The following is a 26,554-nucleotide window of genomic DNA, read 5'->3' as shown; positions in this document are numbered from 1 at the left end:
CTTAATAATAAGTAAAACTGTTTATAAATATAAAGAAAATGGATCCAGGAGGATGTCAAGCAACCACACACACACACACACACACACACACACACACACACACACACACACACACACACACACACACACACACACACACACACACACACACACACACACACACACACACACACACACACACACACACACACACACACACACACACACACACTACTGGAAGGGAAAGACCCAAGGAGATACGTGTACAAAATGGTGAGCAAGATAAGGTGGTACCACTTTACAATAAGACTACTCTCATAAAGGGTTTATAATTAGGTTATGAATTAGTCTGTAAACACTTTATTAATAATTAAGAACCATTTACAAACCAGTTCTAACAGTTTTCATACATCAACAAAGTAAGTTAATTAAGCCCCAAAGACCCCCTCGGCGGGTCCTTTTTTTTTTTTTCTTTCACGACACTGTCTCAGGGGATCTTAATATTTAAGAACCTATTAATGTGTTATACCAGATTAACGGGAATAATCTCAGCTAACTGACTATACAAACCATTTTTACCAAAAAAAAAAACAAGTCTCATAAGAAGCATCTAAATGACCCCTGAGCGAAAAATGCTAACGCACTTTGGCACAAAACTCAAGATAAAAGACCCTTATTACTTATCGTAGCTGCACATACAATATATCCGATTAAAGCTGAGGTTCCACAGATTATTTAGGTATGTATATCATCACTAAATGATCCGAACTCGCGACAGGGGAAGCAAACTCAGACATCACAACACGTACCTTTACGTAGCTTTTACGGGAGATCCTCTCACCGTAGCTGTCAATCTGATCAAAAGACTTGTTCAATGGCATTAAAACGAGAAAAAACGCGGCTGAATCGGTTAATCAATAGGTTGATCATGCTTCTGGGTATTAATTGTTTTAATTTATAATCCATAATTCAATTTTTATGTAAACATCGGAGGGTAAAAGTTAGCTACTAATGGTATGCCACCAGAGTTATCGCAGCTTTCGGTTTGGCTATGCGGCAGTCTCACACCATGTCTCACACACACACATTACCAAATAAGGAGTATGTGGGAGTTCCCCTCGATTCCATTGACTCTGACTATGGATCTAATTTGCTGCCATAACTCCACAAACAAACTAAACAGGTTTTACAAATGCCTCATGATTCACTAACAAACACAATGTGGTTTGCAAATACAAAACACCATCTACACACTAATGCATTTAGTTTTGCAAAGAAAAAACGTATCGATCAAATAAACACATACCATTTTTCTAATAAATCATGTTTCAGAGACAAATTCAGCACAGTTTTACAAGTACACAACTTTTTTTTACAACTACAACACTTTTTTGTACAAGTAAAAAATCTTTTTTTACAACTACAACACTTTTTTTACGAGTACAAAACTTTTTCTTCTCACGGCGGAATATTACTGCCAAAAGTCACGTGAGTGAGTCACGTGACTTTTGGCAGTAATATTCCGCCGTGGCTGGCACATGCTGCACGGCAGCAGGGGGCTTTACTGAGTCCATTGGGGAAGGCGGGAGCCTCCCGCCGGGAGGTTGAGCAGAGCATGGAACAGCCCTTGCCAGCCTGATGACAGCGGTGTTTCTAGCGATCCAGCGATCTGGGTCAATGTTTGAACCAGGTTTGAACAAGGTGAATTTAGCGATCACAACGAAAACAGTCAAGACACATATTGAGCCCAGAAAATGAATGTTATTAGGGCTGTAAATATAATAAGCCTTTGTCTAAAATGGACAACATTGTAACTAAGGAGATTTAAACCATACAGCGATTATGCACTCTTCAAAGAGTGATACAAATATTTTACCACAAGTTCTTAATATAACTGACACTGTTGGACTCGGTAGGCTACTAGTTGACTGCTACCAGAAATAAAATGAAGCACTTTACTGTGTACTTTGTAAGTAATCCTCTGTCAGAGTCCCCTCCGCTACATAATGCATGTTTTCTGCTATCTTTGATAATGTTACCATTCATTCTTAATGAAATTGATACTGTTTGACTTTGTATTAGTTAGCCTACTACTTACAATACATTGAAGTACTTTTACTGTGTACTTTTTGAGAAATACTCTGTCAAAGTCCCCTGCTGAGAACAAAATCAAGCCATTTCTGCTAAGTTTGATGAGGGAATTATTTTTTGTTGCCATTAGTTCTTCGTGAGATTGATCCTGTTGGACTCAATACTACTGAAACTACCCCCACAAGTACTATGAAGTACTTATTGTGTACTTTTCCAGTAATCCTCTGTCAATGTCCCCTCCCGACTACAAGAATGCATGTTTTTCTTTTAATAAGCGTTAAAAAACATTTCTTCCTGAGACTGATATTGTTGGACGGAGTATTTTAAGAGGATGGTGGACATGATATCAGCAATACTTCCAGTCAGTACTCTGGCAGCGGCATTTTTACACCTTGAAAAGTCTTTAGAGTCTGGCCTGGATAGCTGGTCACAAATATCCTTCAGCAAAGTAACACACTCTGTCACATGGTTGCCCTCTTATGATGCTGCTGTCTTTTAATATATAACTATTCCTCTGTCGCTAGTTCGTACCTCGCAGATTCTTCAGTCTCATCAGCCTCATCCTTCCATCATTCCCAGTCAACGCCTCCAGCACACTTCCAGTGTCTGACTCCATATGATAATGTCCTGATGCTGTAAGGATGATGCCCCATGATCACAAAATCACCCCTCTAAAGTCTGAGCGCCAAGGACCTCATATTATGTCTGTCATAATGTTACATCACCCATTATAACAATTTTCTTTCCTTTTTGCTCTTAACTGAATAGTCCTTTCTTTAAGTATAACCCAATGTAAAGTCCTGCACCATTTTAAGGCTTCATAACAGGCATTTTTACTATGTGTTTGGAGAAATAACACAATCAATGGCCCAGAATTGTACTTTATAAACTATGAATCTTGTGGTGCTTGAAGAAATACAGACGGGTTAAGCCGGCCAGGTTATATATATGCCTTTTTTGGAGCCCTTTTTTGCAATATTTATTAAAATGTCACTAGTTATTTAAACAAACTACTATGTGAGGATAAGAATCAACCATAAAACGCCCTTTATCTAGAGAGCCATTGAAGCCCATGAAGAATTTTTCTTTCCACAAATCTTTTCAACTGCTGTATTAATAAAGTTGCCACGTGTTTTCAAATTCAAGTTAAGCCACTATCTGTGCAAAACATTACAAATATTCTTCATTTGCAGTATTTTAAAAGTGTTCAGAAAGACTGCATCAATTATATGCTATATATCTATATATATAATATCAATATTGTTATTAACTTCAACCAAACTCAATTTAAATAGCGGCCAAAAGTGGGTTAATTGCCATGGATGTGGTGTTTGATATAGTTTACGTTCAATTTTAACTATTTTAGGCAGAAAAACGTATATCGACGAAACCTTTTTTAATAATTTACTATAATTTAGAAAGGTTTTTGTGAGAAATCATTTCAAAAGTAAACTTATTTTTCATTTTATATTTCAATTTGAAATGTTTGCACACAACATTATTAATTTATACATTTTTATAATTTTTTTAAATTATGAATCCATTTATTGTATTTCCTTGAGGCTGGGGAAGATATCCAGCATGTGGTTCAACATGTAATACAAGTAAGTATATGTACAACATGGAAAAGTAAATAAAATAAGTTTAATAGGATGTGGATTTATTTTCTCTCACCTTGTAATTACACAATCAAACAATCTATAATTTAGCTCTGACCTTCCCAAAAATATATATTTTTTTATCACTCATCAAAGATAGCAGAAAACATGCACACAGAGGGGACTCTGGCAGAGGATTACTCACAAAGTACACAGTAAAGTACTTCCTTTTATTTCTGGTATCAGTCAACTAGTACCGAGTCCAACAGTATCAGTTTTATTATAATATTATAATATTTTCTAAGCCGTTTATAATATGATGATGAATGCATTTTTTTACCACTAAAATACAGCAACACATCTTTGATTCATGTCGTTTATAACTGGGATATTACAATATGAACTTTGTCTGTACAAAGTAGCCTGTCCAGGAAATATGCCCAAATCAACAAAAACTGCGAGCCGGCAGGCAAGACGCTCCGCTTCTGAAATGCTTCTGAAACGCGCCCGGTAGGGTATGACGCTGGAGGAGGCCGGACCAAAACCGCGGCGCAGCCGTAACGCGCCGCAGACGGACCCGGTGGAATCTAGGGATTAGAAAGAGATGTCGGCCCAATCCCAAACCACTCCCTCGACCCTACCCCTCCGTGACGGAGTGAACTCCGTCTGTAGCCACACTCGCAGCTCAACGAGGCTCCCTCCTGTCAGATGGAGGGAGTAAATACAGCGGCAAGCTTTGGGACGGCCTCCCCTCTCTCCGGGGGACAGCTTGTTTCCTGACGGATACACACAGCGTGACTCCGGTCAGGTAGAGACCGGTCTCAAGTCAGCAGCGCTGCAGACTCGCTGTTTGGGGGCTTGATAGCCCACTCCCCCTCCACACCGCTCCACACTAGTTGGTTTGGAACAGCCCTCAATATGGCGGACCCTCCGCGTGAACGCGCAAACGGAGGGGTAGGGTGTAGGGGGCGGTTTGGGAATGGGCCGTCAATCAGCAAAATCGAACAAGGGGGGCCAGAGATAGGTCAAATCCACCCAAATGACCCCAGAAGTGTTTTTTGTTGTTGTTGCTAAATCTCTCTAAAAAAGGTCAAATGTAACTTGTTTTGCATCAATCTTGATACATGGTACTTATTATATGTTGTACTTTGGATTCCTAAAGCTTTTAGTCTACTAACCCATCATTCAAGGGTGGTTTTCAATATAAGTAAAAACACATTTTTGGACGGACACAATAATTTACTTCTTTTTTTTTTACTATGTTCAATCTGAATTTACTTTAAAATAAAAACATCTATATTGATTCTGACAATTCTACATCCAACTCACAAGTGTAACGTTGCTTTGAGAACAAATATTATTAAATGTAACCCTTTTAGAAGGGAAGATATGGTCATTTGTTCTGGGAATGTCATTTTCGAGCCTGAGACCTGAAAAACAGGCTCGGGGTTTAACAGGCTAAGTAGCCAATATAAGATTTAGCAGTACAGATACATGTGGGCTCACTATTTGGCAAGATAACTAAGCCTCATATTCGCTACTTAGCTTACATTGTCTCCATCAGCCAGCATCCTTGGTATCTGTTGTTCACTGAGTTGATCTCTCCTCCTCCCTCCCCCCATTCCATCTTGATGTTTCTTGGCATCTCTTTATGACCATTTATTTACAAGTTACTAACATTTATAACTGCCAAAAGGGTGCCTTGTTGTAAAGTGTAAAACACATTCCATTTATTAATGAGTTACTACCATTTCTAATAAGGCTTAGCAGTACAGATAAATGTGGGCTCACTATTTGGCAAGCGACCGGTCACAGTTGCCCTGTTTATCTCATGTCTTATAAAGGCTTATTAAGGATTTATAAAGTGTTCACAACCTAATTAATAAATGAATTACAAACTATTTGTAAACCCTTTATAAGGGTAGTCTTACTGTAAAGTGGTACCGATAAGGCTAACTTAAGGCCAACAGTGTGTGAGATGTCTCAAAATATTTTATGTGAAAGTGTGTGTGTGAACATTTATCACTCCACCTTGTATGGTGGCGTCTGCATGAACGTTGTACATTGACGCTGCAGCCAGCTTTTACATTACTTTAGCAAAGTCCTCTCGCTTATCTCATTGAAGGCATGACTCAATGAAAACTTAAGTGTGTGCGGGTGGAAGCGAACCTCTCAGTATTGTGTAAAAAAAGACAACGCGTAAAATACAGTAAAAAAAAAGAAAGAAAGAAATGCAGCAGTAAAAAGAGTGATGCAACATTACACATCACTACTTCTAATCCAGTGAATACATGTGTTTTTTTTAAAAGGTGAAATACAGCATGAGTAACTTTACTTCTGTTACATTGAAAGTATAATTATGTACTTTTACACAATTTTAAATGTACTTTTTTTGTTATGGTTAACACTGCCGTTTTGCTACCTTTAATAAAATAACTGACGTCTTCCTCCACCACTGCACACACATGAAAATAGCTGTACTATTTTTTTTTCTTCTTCTTTCCGTGTCTTTGTACGCACCACATATTGGAAAACGAATTCCTCTAATGTGTATCGGTAATAAAACCGATTCTGATTATTTACAGTATCTGTATAAGATTGAGACTGTGTGACAATAAAGACAGACAAGTTAAGAACCTTTCTGAGCTCTGCTTCTGACAGGTTACAACACATAGAGATAGTAAACATTGAGACACTGATTAACCTTTTAAATATTTCAATTACACAACAGGTAACTTACATAATGAGTGAAACGGAGGTTTTCTCCCCTGCTCCTCAGCGTCTCCGCCCCCCGATCTAAGAGGTGAGGTTGAACGCCCTGAAATCATAAAGACTCCCACAAAACACCTGCGCATAAACGTGTTCGAGAAGTAGAAAAATGCAAAACAGCGTGAAAAGGAAAAATGCATATAAAGTTTATTTTTTATTAATGAATCAATTCCATCTTGGGAGTGGATGCATAAAGACATGGGAACAAAAAATAAGTGCGACAAGCATACTGGGCCCAAATAAAAACACAGCAACAACACACTACCTTCAACTAAACAGACAGCATCTCGATTCAATACACACTTTGATCTTTGAGTTCCCATTATTGCTCCCCAGTCCAATAAGAAGAGTTTTGAAATCTATGACAAAGCAAAAACACCCATGAAAACCCCTTTAAACCTTGAAAATTAAAAGTGACAGTAAACTACAGTTAGCATCAGATACTTCTCAATACAGGAACCAAAAAGGATTAATGTCATCTTTTGTAGATTAAAAAAAAACAAAAGAAAATCTCGCTTTTAGTTCATCCATACAGTTAGTTAGATGCACTGAGATCAACCACAGACAAGGATTTCAGGTCAAACTGAGTGAAAGCTATTACCTATGGAATGTTGAGCTTACAAATATTATTGTGGGTCCACAAAGCTCAAAGATGTAAAAGCACTCATGGTTACAACTGTGTATTTCAACAATCTGTCTCTGCGTAAGTCGAGGTTATTCGCATCAAAGAGACGTAGCTTGGATCATTTCTATGGGAGCTTTCCCCATCCATTATCATTTACAATTCATGTTTACAGAACACTGTAGAGAGATAGTGAAAATACAGTAAAAAGAAAAGAAGAAGAGTCAAAGGAACGATTGAATTCTACAGTAGTCCTTGTCCCTGGAGAAGTGGAGGCTTGCAGCTCAGTATTTGATAGTCCACTGCTTGATGCTGGCATCGTGGGAGGTGGTGACCAGAGTGTGCTCGTCCACCCAGGCCAGGCCGCTGACGTGGTGCAACCGGTGGGTGTCTGCAGACAAGGAGGTGACAAACAACATGGTTACAGAGACGTCTAAAATGTCTCCTATTATGCTATTTCTAGGCAGATATTGTGGTCTCAGATACTGTATATAGAAATATATAAAAAAACAGGTCTGATGTGCTTTGCTCAAAATACCAAACAGATCCTGCATTTTAGAAATCCCTCATACCCCTCTGTTTCAGGCCTGTTAGGCCCAATCCCAAACCACAGCCTACACCCTACCCCTCCGTGAGGTTGTTAACATCGCAGTTTATCAGTGGATGTTTGCTGGAACTACTTGTTAACAGCTTGTTTCCTGACGGACACACACAGCGATGAGACCGGTCAGGTAGAGATCGGTCTCAAGTCAGCACCGCTGCAGACTCGCTGTTTGAGGGTTTGATAGCCCCCTCCCCCTCCACACCGCTCCACATTTGTTGGTTTGGAACAGCACTTAATGTGGCGGACCCTCCACGTGAACGCGCAAACGGAGGGGTAGTGTGTAGGGGTAGGGTGTAGGGGGCGGTTTGGGATTGGGACTTAGAGAAATGCGGAATTTGGGTCCTTAGTTTGAAAAAGAAGCTTGAAAGGTGGAGCTAATGCCTGCTCAGAATTCTACCGGAGATAAAGCTAAATGCTGCCGTGATTAAATGCTATATCATATTCCAAACCACATCAAGGATTATTTCTTAAACAGTATTGAGATCAAAGGCTTTTTCTTTCGCGGGTTTACCACAAGGTGAGTTCCTTTTTTTTTTTCTGCTTTTTTTTTTTTCTTTTTTTTTTTACACATACTCTCTCCAGCACGGGTTAGCTCGCTAATGTAAACAAAGACCGTATTAAGTCCAAAACACGTCAGGCATGGTTTATTTTAGCAACTTTCTGAGATTTGGGTACAGAGGAAGAAAGAGGGTTTTGTTTTCTGACAATTTGTGAGTCCCCTGAGGACACATATTTAAGTATAAAAGACATAAAAAAGTGCATTTTGCATGATAGGTCCCCTTTAAAGCAGGGAAAATGACTAATATTACCAAACAGACAACAGCCTCACTATAAACTGTGTTAGTCAATGCTACGCAGCAGTAAACATTTTTACTGCTGCTACATCACTTTAAAAACTGTGAAAGCATTTATAGGTAATGTTAATCTTTTTCCACATTCTTTGACAGTCCACTTTGAAATATGAAAGGGAGTAACGGAACAACGAGCAAACTTTCAATGCAAAACTAAATTGCATGAACCAAATCACTGTATTGCTTTGAATGACTCACTCATCAAAACTAGGTGTGTTTGGCTCCACTGCACACAATGCACTTTTTTGTTTATGACACTCTGTAGCTGGGTCAATGACATGACGCCTACATTTTTTGTCCAACTGGTTTTTCTTAGGTAAAGAAAAAAGTTTTAATCTTTTAAAAAGATACCATTTATATGTATTACCTTTCATATTTATGTAGACCCTCTATTTTTACAAAAGCTTTAATCATTCATTATATTTCAGTTATTTACACAGTCAAATTGTCATGTGGTGCGACCGTCCAGCCTTGACTGCTGTTTGTAAGACATCTTTAAAATTGCCCTAAATCTGTCAATTTATTTTTGCCTAATTTGGCATAATTTCTAAAGTGTCCTTAATAATCCTTTACTAAATTCAAACGGATTTGTTTTAATATTTTATTCATAATATTCTAACATACTTTGTCCGATGATGTCCATTTTATGAAATATCATGTGGTGCAATTGAAGGACAGGAAGTAGCATCATACATCCAACTGCCAAGGATCAATGCTAACAGCTAGCAGGTTTGTAGCTCTCTCAATTTTGTAGAAAAATTACTTTTTTGCAGCCTAGAATGTAGTTGCCACATTTGAATATCATGTGGTATGACCTCAAGTAAACAATGAATATGTAGTTATTTATACAATTTTACATGTTGATCATACATTTCAAAGTGATTTCATGTAGCTAGCTAGCTTGCTTTCTTCAGTTAGCTATATATGTGTCTGTTAAACTTTACTCAAATTGAACAAATATCATGTGGTGCGACCAAGTATCATTTGGTGTGACCAAATATCATGTGGTGCGACCGTTCTAAAGTGGTAATTATGATTAAAATATGTCATACATTGTCAGTTTTTATGCTTTAATATTTATTTGAGGATTTATATACTTATAGTACTTTACTTTAGACTCATTATGAATAATCTTTATGCAACTTTATTTGTCTTTGAAAAAGTTGTTAGGGTTATGGTTAATATATCAAGAAATTAGAGCAATTAATTACATTATTGTAATCATTATGAATTAATGTTTATTTTTAACTGTTTTATTCCATTTGAAAAGATGCCACTGTCAAGTAAAATAAAAAGTGCTTGCCATAGGCAGCGTGTTAATTCTGACCCTGCAGCAAGAGCTGAGTACCTTGCAAGGAGAAGAGAAAGGTATGTTGTGTTGTTGATTTTCCTTTTTTGTTAACATTTTCATCTTCTCTGTCAGCTATCAACCATCCGAGATCAAATAGGCTATTCATCATAGATAAATGGCATGATGCTATACCTTTTGTTTATTTATATATGTTTCAGCTACCAGAGAAGGAAACAGCAGGGAAAGATTCCATATGTTAAGGCAAGTGAGCTGTCAGAGAGAGAGAGAAAGAAACAGAGAGAGAAATGTAGGGCTGCATCCAGTGCTTACAGGGAACGGAACAATATGGCAAACCCTTTGCTTGACCTTACACCACCATCTATGGAGAACTTTTCAGATGTAGAACAAGAACAGCCGGAAAATGCAAGACAAGCTATGGTGGACCCAATATACCCCTAAATGAAACTTTTAATCCCCCATCATCTTCCACACCAGAGGAAAAGAAGAAAGTTACTACATCTTCTGCAGAAAGGCGTTGCAAAAATCTTCAGAAAGAGAAGTATAAAATAAAGAAGCAGGTGTTACATCTTAGAAAACAGCTTGCAAAAATGAGAAGACTTAAAGAAAGATTTCAGAAGAGTGGAAAGAGGTTAATGGCAAGAGAGAGAGTGGGCTTAAGTGGGGGGGGGAAAGCAAAAAGGGCCCAACAAATCAGCTGAGAGAGAGCAAGCTGTTGTCCATTTTTTGTCCAGAGACGAAAACAGTCGCCTGTTGCCAGGGAAAAAAGACACTATCACGAAAAACAAAAAGAAAATGCAAAGGAGGGTTCTAACCAAGCCCCTCACTGAGCTCCATGCCCAGTACAAAAAAGAGGTCAAAGAGCATCTCTCAATGTCATACAGACAATTTGTGAGGAGGTGGCCTTTTTACATCACAGAGCCAAAAAATAGAGATAGAGAAACATGTGCATGTGTGGAACATGAGAATGTCCGCCTCTTGGTTAACAAACTTGCTACTAGAGGGTTGCTTAAAACAACCAGCATCTCAGAATTGTTGAGTATGATTGTGTGTGATCGTAACAATAAAGCATACATGGACCGCGAATGTCCCACTTGCTGCTTTGAAGAAATAGAAATTCCTGAGACAGAGTGTGGCGAAGTTTCTTGGGATCAATGGGAGCGCGTCACATCAACAAAAGGAGAGGAAAACTTTGCAAATGTTTTAAAGCGGACATACACGGGGACAATCCAGAAGTTGAAAGAGTTGTTCCAGAAAAAGCTTGAACATATAGCCATTCATCAATTTAATTGGATACACCAACAGAACAGTTTCGTGACCTCAAATTAAATCTCACTGACACTGAAGCAGTTCTACACATTGATTTTTCAGAGAGCTATTCATGTAAGATGAGTACTGAAATACAGGCCTACCATTTTGGAGGCAGCAGAAAGCAAGCCACATTACACACTGCTGTACTCTACACAGTCAATGGCACTAAGTCATATGCCACACTGTCGTACAGCCTCCGCCATGATGAGCGGGCAGTGTGGGCCCACCTGGAGCCCATACTGAAAGAGCTTCGGGCAACCTGCCCCCAGATTACAGTATTACATGTAATCAGTGATGGGCCCTGTACACAGTACAGGAACAAAGCAAACTTTGACCTCCTCAGCACTGTTCCCTTCCTTTCTAATTTCAAACAAGTTACATGGAACTACTCAGAAAAGTCCCATGGAAAGGGAGCCCCAGATGGCATTGGTGGTGCGGTTAAGAGAGATGCAGATCTTTATGTCCAAAGAGGGGGCGACCTACAGACTCCACTGTCTGTTTATGAGATGCTTGCAAAAAAAAACTGGCTCAGCTATTACCTTCCATTGGATAAGCGAAGAAATCATAGAAAAATATGATGAGCTGATTCCAGGCAAATTGGCAACAGTGAAGGGCACTTTAAAGATTCACCAGGTCTTGAATGTATAAGCTGGTAAAATAAGTCACAGGCAGGTTTCATGCTTTTAAACACATGCAGAAACGAAGCCATGTTCATGTTACCAGCCACAACTGGTAGACATGAGGAACACCGAGAGCCACTCTTAAGGATTTGGTAAGCACTCCTAATCCACCAAGGCAACACGCCAGTGTAAAAGACCTCAGTGGAAAGTTTGGGATTGTTATCTATGATGAACTTCCCTATATAGGTCAGGTCCTTGAGGTTGTGGAAGAAGAGGTCCAGGTTAGCTGCATGCGGCAGTCAGGTGAAAATAATTTATTCATGTGGCCACAAATTCTTGACATCATTTTCTACGATAGGAAAGATATTCAACCTATCATCGCAGAACCTGAGCCAGCAACCTCACGATTCTTTCAATTGAGCAGCCAAGATTGGGTAAAGTTCAATAGTGCCTGGGGTTGACGAAAGGCCCGAACATAGGCAATCCTGTAACCCATTTGAAGCAAGGGTAATAATATCAAATTAAATGTTGGTTCATATTGTGCACTTCACTTAAATCTGTAAAGTAAAACATTACATGATTTGTTAATACATTAGGGATGTAACGATATACCGAATATCGCGGTAAATAAACTTCCCAATACCGTCGTGAGACTGAAAAAATCTACGGCGATTTAAAAAAAAAATTAATTAAAAAAATATATATAATTTTTTTTAAACACTTTTTAAAAAAAAAATCTTTATTCAGCCAGGTGGTCCCATTGAGATCATCGATCTCTTTTTCAAGAGAGACCTGTCCAACATGGCAGCAAGTAGGTTACAACATGACAATAAAACAACAGATAACACAAAAGGACATCGTATTTACAGGGCTACACACCTAGAGAACCATGTATTTATATCTCGCAATGTCAATAAGCCTGGCGTTAGACTTTTTCGCTGTCCGTCATTTTGACAAACAGGATCGTAAAATATCCGTCATAATCCCTTATTACCCGTCAGGTCTGAACAGTTCACGATAGAGCATGCTCGTGAACTGTCAACGGGGGGGGGGGGGGGGGGGGGGGCGGTGTTATGCCGTGTGTGCATGCACCTCGCGGGACGCGCACACCGTAAAGCAAAACCTCCCAGACATGTATTGATCTGTACGGCAGAGTACGGTTTGGAAACTATATCAACTTCCCTTTATTATTCAATATCGCGATAAATACCGTACCGTGGACTTGTTATCGCGATATTATCGTACCGTGAGTTTTTGCTATCGTTACATCCCTATAATACATGTTTTTTAACAATTTTATATCCTACTAAAAGTCATAATTTATTTGTTACATGAAATGCTTTTAGTAAAAAGTCATACATTTGTACTGCTTTTAAATGTATTGTTTTCTAATTGTTTGAGATAAAATGTATTTTAAAAATGTTATTGAAATGTTGCTATTCCAAAATGTGAACAACATGTGTTTGAACTCAACATTTTGTATGGTCATTTATTGTTTGCATGATCTTTATGTCAGTTGGAGCGACCACTGATCATGTGGTGCGACCGTCTTTTGCCTTTACTGTATTGAAATTGAAAGAATGTATGAAATGTCTATCAATTAAAAAGTGATCAGTGATACAGTATGCTTGAGTGAATTGTATTGTTTTAACATTTATCTCAGTTTTATTTTATTTACAGGAAAAATAAGCCCATCAACTTCATTTATGATAATTTTGACATTATTTAACCAAAATATAAGATTACTTTTAACAAAATCTCTAAAGAAATGCAAATTCCTTGTTTCTAAACTCTCAAAATGACTGACAACTAGTAAAAATAGTTACAAATGTTAAGGAATTTATTTAATTTAAGGAAAAACCACATTACTTTTTATAAGGACGCGGCTGTTTCATCTAGATGAAAAAACACTTAAAATCACTTAAATGTTATTTGTTATATGGATTTATGCGTGCTCAACATTCTGAATATTATAAAAATGTTAATAGATATTCTTAATAGTTGCATTTAAAAAATGGCCTGTTGAAAATCAATAAACGTCATTGACCGAAAGCTGTGTTGTTGTTAAACCACACTTGAATTTCCACCAGCAACCACAGGTTTCCCAAAACTAACAGGATTACAATCTTAAGCCTTTATTTGATCCATAAAGCCTATAGCTACATGCTCTAAAAGCATAACTATCTCAGCTGGAGATCTCCCGTTTCCTTTGCTTCTTTTTAAGGGTTTATCCCCCAGATAGAGCAGTGTATGTCTGCGTGCACGTGTGTGGCCTACCTGGGACCTTAATCCTCTTGTCTGCATCGGAAACCGTCCAGATAAACACCATCATGTCCATCCCACCGGTGGCAAAGTGCTCGTTGTCAGGTGACCAGGCCAGAGTCACAGGTTTGGCGTGGTGTCCGTAAAAGTTATTTTTTACCTGGTGGAAAAAAGAAAGAAAAAAGGGAAGCGTAAAAAAAAAGATTTAGAAAAATAAACAAAACGAGTACAACACTGGATAGTGAATCATTCACAACAACTGCATGTTTATAAATCAGACTAGGATTCATCCTGGAGGGAATTGGGTTTAATGACTCCATTGAAAAATTAAATAACATTTAAAGACAAAGAAAACAAATATGTATTTAAACATAAGTAAGAAAATGCTTTTTATATAAACAAACGTTAAAGTAAAATGTCCAATCAAACATAAAATTTAAAAAATAGAATAATAAATCAATTGTGCACATTGTACTGCAAAACATAACATGTAAATGAAAAAAAAACAGTAACGGTCATAAGATATTAATCCAGCACAGTTTCAAAGGTTTTTCTCTCGATAGTGAAGAATGTCCTGTCACAGATAATTACCGAGTAGTCGTCAGCCACGGTGAAAACGGAGGTGACTTTCTTCTCATCTATGAGAGCCAGATAGGCCCCGTCGTTAGAGTAGGCCATGTCAGTGATCGCTCCTGTGAGCTCGATGGTTTTCCCCTCGTCCTTCAGAGTGTTGCCCTGAACAGAGTACAGACGGACCTTCCCATCCTGAGGGGGAGAAAGAGGAAATTCATCTCAAATCTAATCTCACCAAGGTATTGGGGGGGGGTGACACATGCTGAGGCTATATCTTCCCCTGAACTCAACAGTACTTCCTCAGACGAAGTAAAGCTGACTGAACTCAAGTTTGGACAGATGGTGTGTGTTTTAAGGTTTGCACTTACTGCTCCCCCCACGGCTGCAGTGGACCCCCCCGGGTGGAGGGCTCCAACCTCTGCTTCGTAGTCCAGGTTGTCCATTGTGAAGACTTTCTTCTTATTCTTCAGCAAGACAACCTAGAAAATAGGAGACATAACAAATGGTGCAGTCAAAGCACTTGCTGACAAGGACCCTTCAAATGCTTGTGGGAGGTAAATGAAATGCAAATGAGAGAAAACCCATTACCTGTCCAATGCAGACGGCCAGAGACAGCCCTCCTGCTGCGACAGACACACTTTTAGGCTGGAAATCCATCTTCACCACATCAGAGGCACTGACAACCACAAGATAGGGTTATGCATAAGAACTAGGCATCGTTACATTAAGGAGGTGGATAAATGATCGATTTCTGAAAGTCACTTTTGAGATCCGAGAGAGGCAGGTATTCTAAAACTAAGAGCAGAAACAGATGCCTTTTCTCCCTCAAGCTGTCGGTGTTGTTTTACTGAGATCTAACTACAACACAGGACACACTGCATTTGTTTCAAAAGAAGGGCACAGCGGATACGTTTATAACATGTTTTCCATCTGTTGGTCATCATCTTCACAAAAGGCAGATTTGTCTCCTAGTTGATCAACCGTGAACATGGTTAGGCAGCTTTTGCCGATTACTTATCCAACCTATGAAAAAGATTTGTTTTGCCACATCCGAGAGAGTAGAGTTCCGATGTTTTTGTTGTTTGGATCCCTTAGCATTCTCTCTGGTAGACAGAACAGATCGTGTATAAGTCTAGGGCTTTTATTGTGAGTGAAGAGGTCGTCACCCAGAGGCAGGTAGAATTGCGATGTAAAAGCATCTACTTCCATTTCAATGTCAAGTATCAGCTTATGTGTGGAACTTTCATTTCCCCTTCACGTGATACTAAAACATTTACTTTGCTGCATTGCTTTTGGAATCGACAGCATTGCAAAGAAATGTGTATAAATACACGTCCTACGCATACATGTATGAAAGACTCTCAAGTAACTATATCAGGGGACGCTTATAATGATGTTCCGTGCTGACACGGGAAGCATCCCTCAAATATGGAAGAAAGCTGTCATCATACAAGTTGCAAAAAAAACATGCCCACATGACAACAACGACTTCAGACCAGTGGCTTTGACCTCAATAGTTATGAAGTCACTAGAACGGATTATTGTAGGGAACTTACGAACTGAGGTGCAACATCTCTTGGACCCCTACCGGTTTGCGTATAGCGATGGTAGAGGTACAGATTATGCTCTGACCTCTACAACTCACTTTATTTTTAAAAAACCTGGAAAATCCTTCAGCTTAAGCTAGATTAATGTTCATGGACTTTAGCTCAGCTTTTAATACTATTCTTCCCCAAATGATGTTAAAAAAGCTCAAACTGATGGATGTGAATCCTTACTGAATCAGATGGTATCACTCCTTCCTAACTGAAGGACAGCAGCAGGTGAAAGTAAACTCGACCCTCTCTGACAAACAGGTCATAAGCACAGGGCACCAAGAGGCTGCGTTAGCTCTCCTCTTCAGACTCTATACCAGGGGTCGGCAACCTTTTTGATATGAAGTGCCATTCAAAAAATAAATTGTTATCGGCGTGCCAACGATCGAGAATTATCAAGTGGGGGGGGAGCCTCGCTGCAGGGAAAACAGTGTGTGGACTTGTCGGCGTAACTTACATGATGCCGAATTAATTTTTTAATTTTTTTAAATAATTGGTTTAAACGGCATAATAATAAAGACGATCGTCCGTTCTGTGATTCTCCAGAACACACATGTTATGATATTAGGGTCATGCAGAGTGAGATGAGATCGCTGTCCCTTTAAGAGAGAGAGAGAGAGAGAGAGAGAGAGAGAGAGAGGGGTGTGGCGTGTGCATGTGCATGGATGGTAGAGCGAGAGTGAGCAAGCGTGCGTATGTTTCTGGAAGTGAAACGAGGAAGCAGAAAAACAGAGGTCTGTGATGTATTTTGTGAAACAGAAGAACAGCTAAATAAATGCAACGGCCTCCCAAGAAGAGCTCGCCTCTCTCCAGTCATTTAAGCTAAAGTGGGATATTGAACCTGAAGCTTGTTGCTTCAGCCCTCCTCGACTACGGTCTGGGAGCCGACAGGAAAGTTCAACACGCAGATGGCCAGTCCGCCCCTTTGTTATTTCGATGAGAGATGAGCAGATCGCCACTGGGCTTTCAACTAAATACACAGCCACGCAAAAACTGCGGCATTTGTACAGCTCCTTATGGGTACTGCAATTAGTGAAGTGCTTTCCTCCGTGGTGAAACGATCAGCACTGCACCACGGAGGAAAGCGGCAGAAAGTCAACTGGAGATAAAGAGAGCGGGGCTGCGTTGCGTGCATGGCTTCCTTCTGCAGGGAACAGGGAGACGAGCTCTGGCGGCGGTCTCGTTCAGGATCCGAAAATACAATTTAAATATTTTTGCACACTTATTCCTAGTGTGCCACTGGTTACGGTGCCGTCGGCAACCCCTGCACTATACAAATGAGTGTAGGAGTCAGGACACACACATTATAAGACACAGCCACACTTAGTCTACTGACTAGAGACTCAGACATTTATATTTATAAACTTGAGATTGAAGAGGTCGTGAAGTGGTGTGAGGCTTACAACCTGGTGTTAAATGTTAAAAAAAACAAAGGAATTGATCTTTGACCCCAAGTCAGTAGGTGATCACAGCCCAGTCCTTATCAACAGGGAGGGAGTTGAGCAGGTTACAAGTTTTAAATATTTGGGGATTTATTTTGATGATCAGATACGCTGGGCCCATCAGGTGGATCAGGTATGCTCAAAGATAAGCCAGCTCCTGCATTTTCTGCATAGGTTCATGGAGTGGATACATGTATCATGTTAATGTTCTACAGGGCAGCCATTGAGTCTATTATTCATTATGGCATCACAACATGGTTTGGTAACTCGTTAGTTAAATCTAAATCACAGCTCCAGACTTTGATAAAAAAGGGCTGGAAAAAGAATTGGCATGCTTCCACCATCCTCTCTTCAGGAGATATTTGAGGAGATGGTGAGAAAGCAAGGCTGTAAAATCACATGCGACCCCAAACAGATCCTGTATAGAGAGTTTGGGGTCGAGGGCAGAAGTTATAGATTACCAAACTGTAAATTGAACAGGTATAAGTACATTATAAATTGAACAGGTATAAGTTTTCCTTTATTCCACTTTCAATCAAGCTGCTGAACAGTCAGAAACAATTGTGATTATGCTGTGTTAGGAGTTGTTGGCCATTGAGCCAAAAAGTTTGCTCACCCCTGATCTAATCTAATCTAATGTTTTACATGTGAGAACACCAAGCAATAAGACCTACTGCCATTAGCATTAACGGAAAAAAACACAGGTCATCATTACAATCCCCACTAAGCTTATCTCAGTTGTTATCTGTACAAAGACTCCTAGTACCTGTACTCCGTCTTGTTGATGTTGGTGTAGCGCAGCGTGTCGTCCATGCTGCACGTCACCAGCTCGCTGGAATCGTTGGTCACCATCTGGCTCACCTGGTTGCTGTGGCCCTTCCCTGAGAAGCAGTCGTTCTCCCCAGTTTCAGCATCCCAGTAATGTGAGGCATTGGTTAAGGGGAAAACGATAGAAACTGATACATCACAGGTCAATAGCCACACCGAGCTTCTTCTCTTAAATGCATTGCACCTATTAAGCAAAAAAACACTATTTCACGGACATTTCTTGGGCTTCAAGACCTTCAGTATTACAGTCATTGCTTTAACGTGTGCTAAATTACTATTAGCTGCCAGAGCTGCCTAGTCTTTTCTGAAACATCACCTATCAGCATTGCAAATTGGTCAAAATCATGGATAGAATTTCAGTTTTCAAACTTTTTGGAAAAAAACATCTTAAAAAAGGCAAATATCTGTAGTTAGCTGGGATTAATAATGTTTTTTTAATATGGCATTTACATGATGAACAATTAACATATTAAGTAAAATTGCTATAGCTACCAAAGGAGCTCTAATTTTCTTTTTACTTATTGGCCATAGTGTGTGAAAAGGATATTGATGTGTCCATCGTGACTCCCAGAGTAGATGTGAGGTCGCCCGTCTTTTTTGTGAACTGTCACACATTGGATGGATTTGCTGTGACCCTGTAGGATGAGGAAGTACATTTTATTTAAATGGCACATAAGAACAGTTAAAGTAGAGTAATAGCCCGACCCACACATGTTGGACATTGGGAAAGAGATTTGGCAGCACATGATGCTTCTGTTAAAACCTGATTTACAGTGACAGGCATTTTCTGTCCTACTTAAGAGACTTAATCCACTTTAGTTTATCAAATCTAGTCTTAAGGCTGGGTCAGTCCACGCTGACATTTTAAAAAGGTGATGGGTTTAAAGAAACATCTCTCACCATTTCTATAAAATGTGTAAACCAGTCAGAAGCTTCTAGTCTCTGCTCTAATGGAAGATTATGTAATATATTGGTACATTTTGATAAACCTCTGTATGATTGGCAGAAGCCAAACTATACATCACAAATAAACATATACATGCTTGCATAGTCTGATTATTCACTCCTAATATAAACAGGTTTTCAGCAACTCAAGTTTTATGATAATATCCAGGAATAGAGTCCGACCTTGACGGTGCGGATGGTCCGGTCCGGGTTGTTCTTGTCCAGGTAGTTGATGTACCCTGACAGGGAGATGGTGAGGAGGTGCTCGTTCTGCCACAGACAGCCCAGCTGCTGGTCGGTCACATCAGAGCCCAGGTTGAAGGTGGTGACGGCCGTTCCCGCTCCGACATCCCACAATTTCACCGTCTTGTCCCCTGAGGCGGAGATCAGCTGGGAGCTGTCAGGGCTCCAGCTGATCTGAAGGATTTAAAAACAGGGTAAGGGGGGAACAAGTTAGGATATCAATGCAAAAAAAGATTAAAATGTTTTCAAGTGCCCTATACATTTTCATCTAACAACAGCATCACCATGTGGAAAAATGAAGTATTTAAAAAATTTAAAAAACTGTAAATTGAGGAATAAATGAGGCTTCTTTAATCCAGGAAGGAAGGAAAAGAAGAAATGTCTGTGTTCACACACTCTAAGCCTGTGGTACTTCACTCACGACCCATGGGCCAGACAGGGTGCCGACAAGTTTCTTATTCACAATGAAAGTAATGTGTTAACAATTTGATTTGATTTTTATTTCTACTTAAACAAAGGAATAGGTTGTGCATCAAAACACAGACTAAAAGAATTGGTTAATAAAAAGTGTCAGGATAGGATCCCTGGGACCCCCGCAGCGGTCCGAGCTTAGCCCTGGCAAAAGCCCAAAGGCACATTTGCCAAACTTGAGTATAGCTAGCTCTCCTGAAAACAACTAAATCCATCCAGCAAAGCAAACCAGTACATAATTAAGTGTCATTTCTAAACAGAAAAAACCACTCACAGCATAGATTCCTCCTTTGTGGGCCTTCTCTCCTCCCAGTGTGCCAATGAGACTACCATCTTTTCCATCATAGAGGAACATCTGTGGAAATTAGGAGGACATTAGAATGCCTTTTTATTAAGATCAACACCCCAATTAGGTTGAGACATCCCAAGATCGGTTAATATCAAAGCAGAAGAAACACAGATCATGTTGGCAAAATCTTTCATATGGTCACACATAGTAATCTATTACTCACCTGGCCATCGGCTCCAGCTGTTACGAACCGATTCCCATCAGGAGAGAAACGCACACAGTTGACAAACTGGCTGTGCTCCTAAAGCCATAACCATGAGAGAGAAGGGAAGAGCATTAGACAATTGTGTAAAGTAGATCGTTAACATCATATATTTTATTATTTGGCACAATTTTAGACTTTCATCATGTCATCATAGTTAATAAAGGCGTAACATAGTAAAACTGGGAACGGGAACAAATGCATGCATTTATCGTTCTCGTCAGCTAATGACAGAAATACCGGGACCTTCCTCCTTTCAGACCATCAGGGTTGAGAAAGGCCTAGATTTCATTTTGCGTTGCATATCTATGGTATGACATGTTTTACAGTTTGAGGTTAGCGTTACATAATGTACCATGAAGAAAACCAACTGCAAGACTGAACTCTAAAAAAAGACCAGAAGGACATTTTAAGTGGAAAGGATTCAATTGGTGCTCAACATTGTATTGAGTGTTTCCAGAGGGAAGGCCTCCTTTAAGAACAAGGCTCACACTCTCCAAGAATTTATGGGGGAAGTTGGTTATGTAATATGGAAACAAACAAACAAGGCCGTACTGTCAAAAACCAGCAGGGTGTGACAGACTTGAGATGCCTAACAGGCCTTACAAAAGGGCAGCTGGTTCAAAGTCACAGAAGAATGATTTACTATTAAGCCTGCAGGTAGAGACATTAAGCCTTTTCATATATTTAGCAACAAATCTATTTCTTTCTTTCTTTTTTGAAATGCCTTCAGACGGGAAAAATAACAACTGTTAATCTCTGAAACTCACGCGCATTGTGAACTTGAACTTGAAGGGGGGTCCCTCGAAGAAGGACCCGCAGGTGTCGTCACTGGCCAAGGCGAGGCGGTAAGGGCGTGTCTGCTTAATGTCTACGCTGTTGATTAATTTGGCGTGGCCGGAAAGTTCCCCAACTGAGGAGCCGGAGTCCCACAGGAACACAGACCCGAATCTACGACAAGAGATAAACATAGCTTACTTTTGTTCCAGGTTGTAATAATCCATTAAAAAAAAAACACCTTGGCTTGTGCAATGGACTCTACCTTGGAAAGAAAACAACTGATAGCGGGCATTAATCAGTGTGATAGCTGGAAAATGATGTGAGAATTGTTGTTGAACATATAAAGAAATACTTATTTTACTTGCGGTATAGAACATCCTATTGCTTTTCTAGGCAGGACCCACCCCATGTAACAACACTGTTACTGTAAATTCAAGGTTTTAAAATAACTAGATGAATGTGCTTAAGGCAGACGTTCAGCGTGACGATGAAAATGTGCTCTAATAGCCACTTGTTTGCTAAGGCCTTTATAAAGATATGCAGGTGCGTCACATTTTTTCGACAGGGGTATTTACTTGATTTGTCTTGGCAAAAAGACTCATTTCAGGTATCCAACCAAAAACTTCAAGACATAAAAACTAGAAGTGCTAAAATGCTGACTCGTTTCCTGGTTTTATGTTATCGCTGCATTCTATTGTTGCAGTTATTCTTGACCATGTTTATTCTTGTCCCCCTGAAGACCACATGACTTCTAGCTAACTAACACAATGTGCACACGGCATTTGAGACAATAGCTTCTCTGTTAGGTCTTTTAATAAAATCATAACACTTATTTTAATCATCTTGTTATATTGCCTATTACTAATGCAATACAAGTGTGACTTTTCAGTAACGCCAACAATTCGACACACAACCAATGCCTCACTGAGCTTCACCAGCCGCGTCATGCCAACAGATGCAGTGTGATTCAGATTATAAGATTAGATCCTCATACTCACTTCTCTCGTCCGTCCCCAACAGCAGCGATCCTCTTGCTGTCCTCGGTCCATGCAATGTCCTTGACCTTGCCTGATAACGGGGTGTACTCGTACTTGAGCAGGTGCTCCTTCTGGGTGGTGTCCCAGATACGGATCCTACCTGATGCATCTAAAATAATAAAAAATAAATGAAATAATTTTATAAAAAGAAATAAGGCTGCACAACTTTGTAAAAACTGAAATAAAAGAAAATATATTGCAATAGAAAATGGAGAAATATTCAGATATAAAGACTTTAAAGAAGATCGCATCAATCTGGTGCACTTTGAGAGGTTAGATAAACAAGCGCTTGCTATTACAAACAGTTATGTGCGCTTATAAATAATGTAATCGTTCATTGTGTAGATATGAATGGTGATGACACGACAAGAAGTCAGGGTCAGGGGAGTTGTAGATATCATCACATTTATAGATACATCATGCAGCCTTAGTATTCACATTAATGTGGTAGCAATAGACACAGATTTGTTGACATGTGTTAATGACTTGAGTGTTTACCTCCAGATGCAATGTAGTATCCGCTGGGAGCATACTTGGCAACAGTAACTGTGTGGGCATGTTCGGTGTAAATGTCTGCTATGGCCGGGTTCTGTAAAAACAGGAAATGAGACACATCAGCAAGTCTGCAACACGTGAGGCCGTTGATGATGTTGCACTTATTTTACCTGGATATGCTTTTCAGAGTTAAGCCATCACTGCTCTTGCTTCCAATAATAATGTTCTTATTAGATGAATTGGGGAGATTTAAAAAGGGATACAGCAATTTAACTTGACGCCAACCCTAAGATTGTGTTTGTTGGAACAAGTTGTCATAATGTGAGTGATCACACACATTTTAAAAATTGCTCAGTTAAACGCTTTCATCTAAACCCTTAATCAAAAAGTACTGATGAGAAACTGATGAGAATATAAACTTGTTTCCAAAACTCTTAGTTAGTCTTGAGAATAACTGAATACAAGGTCATCTTTTCTGACCTCCAGTGTTCTCTCCCCTTGCTGTTGTTTAATACACCCTGACAACACCCAAAGGTGTGGTTAAAGGTGCAACAATGAATGCTCCATTGATTGTGCCATTGTGGCCTGATATATATAGTGCCATGGGTGGCAGGTGGCAAATGAGGCATCAGGTATTACCTTATGCACTTAGTGTTTAAGAGCAAAACCATGCTTTATATGTAAACAGTGCCAACATATTACCTATTCTGTCCACTGGTCAAATGGATTTTGTTTATTTAAATTACAGTTTACAGATGATCTTTGGATCGTGAGTGGTGCAAAAAACGATTGGCTCTTGCTTATCTTACCCTCATTTGGACAGAAGCTGTGCCAATTGTGTGTCCTGTATTTTTAAATGTTTTCATCATGCTTTTAGGCAAAAATGGCCATAAAAGTGCACAGATTTGTAAAATAAAACACACAAGCATGAAATACTTGTTAAATAAAGCTTTTAAAAAGATAAACATACTTCAATGTTCCTGATGATGACACACTTCCCGTTGGTATACAGGAAGTTATTGCCTTTGGGATCGCCACCAATCACTTTTGCGACTCCCCTCTCCATCTGTGGGAGACTGGCGAACACATGTTCTATAAAGAAAAGACATGATGAGAAAGATGTCCAACAGATAACGTAAAGCATTAGGTTAATACAAATGTAAAAATAGGATTAAGCTTTAGTATTCCATAAGGGATTATCTGCGGGAATGTAATTACATTGTACATCTAGGGCTTTATGAGTTAATAGTGCCTAAAATCTTGCAGCACCAAGACTAATATATTCTCAGATAGGATATGAGTAAGCAGAGCTAATCATCCATCACAATGTTCTTCAAATTCAGATCATTAATTATTTTAAAAACGTAATGTCTTGCGCCTCATGTTCAATACAGGTGAAAAAATATGGTAAACATGCTATAATTAATATATACTAATGTTATCCTGTGTGAAAAAAAGGAGGACATAAAATGGATTATTTGAAACTGTGACTCTTTTTGGGGTATTATTATCATATTGTGACAAGATTATTATTGAAAAGTGAGTAGTTCATGTTGATTTGTTGTGTGGATATGAACCGTTTGTGTTATTCACTTATAACCTAAAGAAAAAAAGCACACTTTGTCACTGTTATAATTATCTTAGTGAGGACATACATACATACATACATACATACATACATACATACATACATACATACATGAAAATGAGCAGTAGGCAAACACCAAAACGCTACCTAAACTAGGAAAGTTGTAACAAAATAGGTGCATTTATTGTGCTTCCGCATTCCCTTAAAATCTGTTTTCTGGAATATAATCTCCACCATTTTGACATACAAATGAGAGCTAAAACTGTTAACTTCAGGCTTATTGAGCACCCACACACCCTGTTCATGTGAGCTTCCGACACTTCCCCAGCAGAGATCCTGTCAGCCAGCTCTGTCTGGACATGTCAAAACAATGAGCAGCACAACTATTTCCTCTCACTGACGTTAGCTCCACTAGCTAAAGCTAACTGAAAGGAACAGCATGTAATACGCTGCAATGTTATGCCAGAGCAGCTCCACAGCAAAACCTTGATTATCAGACACGTGTGTATGTTTAACGTGAACAAATAAGTGGTAATGTCTGGAATTTGTCTTTCTTTAGTACACAAAATGAAGTGTCAAAATCATGCAGCTAATGGGCGAGGCTAGCTAGCTGCCTGTCTGTCTAGCTCGATCAGCTGAATAATGTCACCAAAAATAAAGAGATTTCTTGCATTTTCTCTCCGCTATTGTCATTGATATAAAACATACTTACTCAGTTCATACGGCATTTTCCCTGTTGGTGAGTTGCTTAACGTAGCTCTTCACAAATGAATGAAACAGTGAAGCTCCCCGGCTGAGCACTCCCTGATCACACAAACACGGAAGCTAGTGCAGCTCCTCTGTGCCTCGCTTTGCCCTTATATAGTAAACTCACAAACTACGCTGCGGCTGCTGTCACTGCGACGATTTATCCCTAAATACGGTCTTTCAGGCTCCAAGGCAATTATAATTAAGCTCCACCAATCAAAGTGGATGTGTCCGATAATTAACACCAGTTTGTGCTTTTTTTGCGTATCTTATATTATAATATGATTGGTCTGCTAAGAGTTAATTTTCTTTGTGAAGACATAAATCCTAGATTTAAAGAAATGTAAATCCTCACATGTTATTTTAAACATCTTATTATAATGTGTTTATACTGTAAGTACAAATATAATTTAGATAGACACGAACATTTACTAAAAGACACTGGGTATTCCTAATGGGGGGCTGCCTGAGAGGCCTGGCTCAGGGCATAATTTCCACCAATTATTATATGCCCCACTTTGCCCCAAAAAAGAAATAGCTATACAAATAAATAATGAATTGGAATTCCCAATAAGGTAAGGGGGATTATTTAAGTGTCTGAGGTTAGCCTACAGATCTACAGTTTCATGGTGTCCTCCTGTGTGTCACCGAAGAGCATCACCTGCCTGGAATAGGTTTGGGAATCCCCTAAGACCTATGAATGGACCCTCAGGTCCATGGCAGCAGCAGAGATAAGGTGACAGTAATAAGACATCTTAATATATTATACGCAGTTGGTAACACATTGGGATTTGTAAGTGACTGGCAACATGTGCATCCTAACATAAAGGTGGACAGGGTCATTACTACCTTTTGAGCCCCCTTGAGTTCAGCTCAACAAAAGCTCTGACACAAAACACGAAGAAACATAATCCTGACAATGTTCCAGGGGGATTTTCTAGCTTTGGGCCTCCTGAATCATTTAAAATGAAGGGAACAGTTTTGTTTACATTTTCTGCAACATTTTTGTATTGCATAACAGTGTCAGGTTTTCCTATGTTGGACACATCTCTTAATTATTCACCTTTTCTTCACCAAACATTTCTATCTGTCTTCGTATTCAGTTTGCAAATCTCACAACTCATAATTACTATGAAAACATTTCAAAAGAGAAATGAATTAGCACAGGGTTTACAGACAACATTTCCGGCTTATTTGTAATTATGCTTTTCCTGTTGGAGATAGCTGATTTATGAGATTGGGC

At 39.3% G+C, this 26,554-nt stretch overlaps 1 protein-coding gene across 1 annotated transcript; it reads right to left on the bottom strand.

Annotated features, from left to right (window-relative positions):
• Positions 1 to 6,567: 6,567 nt before the first annotated feature.
• Positions 6,568 to 25,435, bottom strand: wdr1 (WD repeat domain 1). The gene is made up of 15 exons (XM_079683320.1): positions 25,277 to 25,435; positions 23,947 to 24,068; positions 22,980 to 23,070; positions 22,443 to 22,590; positions 21,435 to 21,615; positions 20,626 to 20,703; positions 20,388 to 20,468; positions 19,583 to 19,816; positions 18,997 to 19,089; positions 18,393 to 18,544; positions 15,178 to 15,265; positions 14,958 to 15,068; positions 14,608 to 14,781; positions 14,032 to 14,176; positions 6,568 to 7,450 (listed from the first exon to the last, which is right to left on the bottom strand). The coding sequence occupies exons 1-15, from the start codon at positions 25,290 to 25,292 to the stop codon at positions 7,344 to 7,346; spliced, it is 1,821 nt and encodes a 606-aa protein (XP_079539446.1). The 5' UTR covers positions 25,293 to 25,435; the 3' UTR covers positions 6,568 to 7,343.
• Between the last annotated feature and the right edge of the window lie 1,119 nt (positions 25,436 to 26,554).

This window comes from Notothenia rossii (assembly GCF_949606895.1).
Source record: "Notothenia rossii genome assembly, chromosome: 5".
Classification (NCBI taxonomy): domain Eukaryota; kingdom Metazoa; phylum Chordata; class Actinopteri; order Perciformes; family Nototheniidae; genus Notothenia; species Notothenia rossii.
Note: the sequence above shows the minus strand (reverse complement) of the source record. Positions and strands in the feature narration are given on the sequence as shown.

Coding starts and splice junctions, on each gene's coding strand:
- wdr1 (XM_079683320.1), bottom strand. Junction 22,591..22,979: donor ATACTACATTGCATCTGGAG/GTAAACACTCAA, acceptor TTATTATTTTAG/ATGCATCAGGTAGGATCCGT. Junction 19,817..20,387: donor ACAAAGGAGGAATCTATGCT/GTGAGTGGTTTT, acceptor TAAATCCTTCAG/ATCAGCTGGAGCCCTGACAG.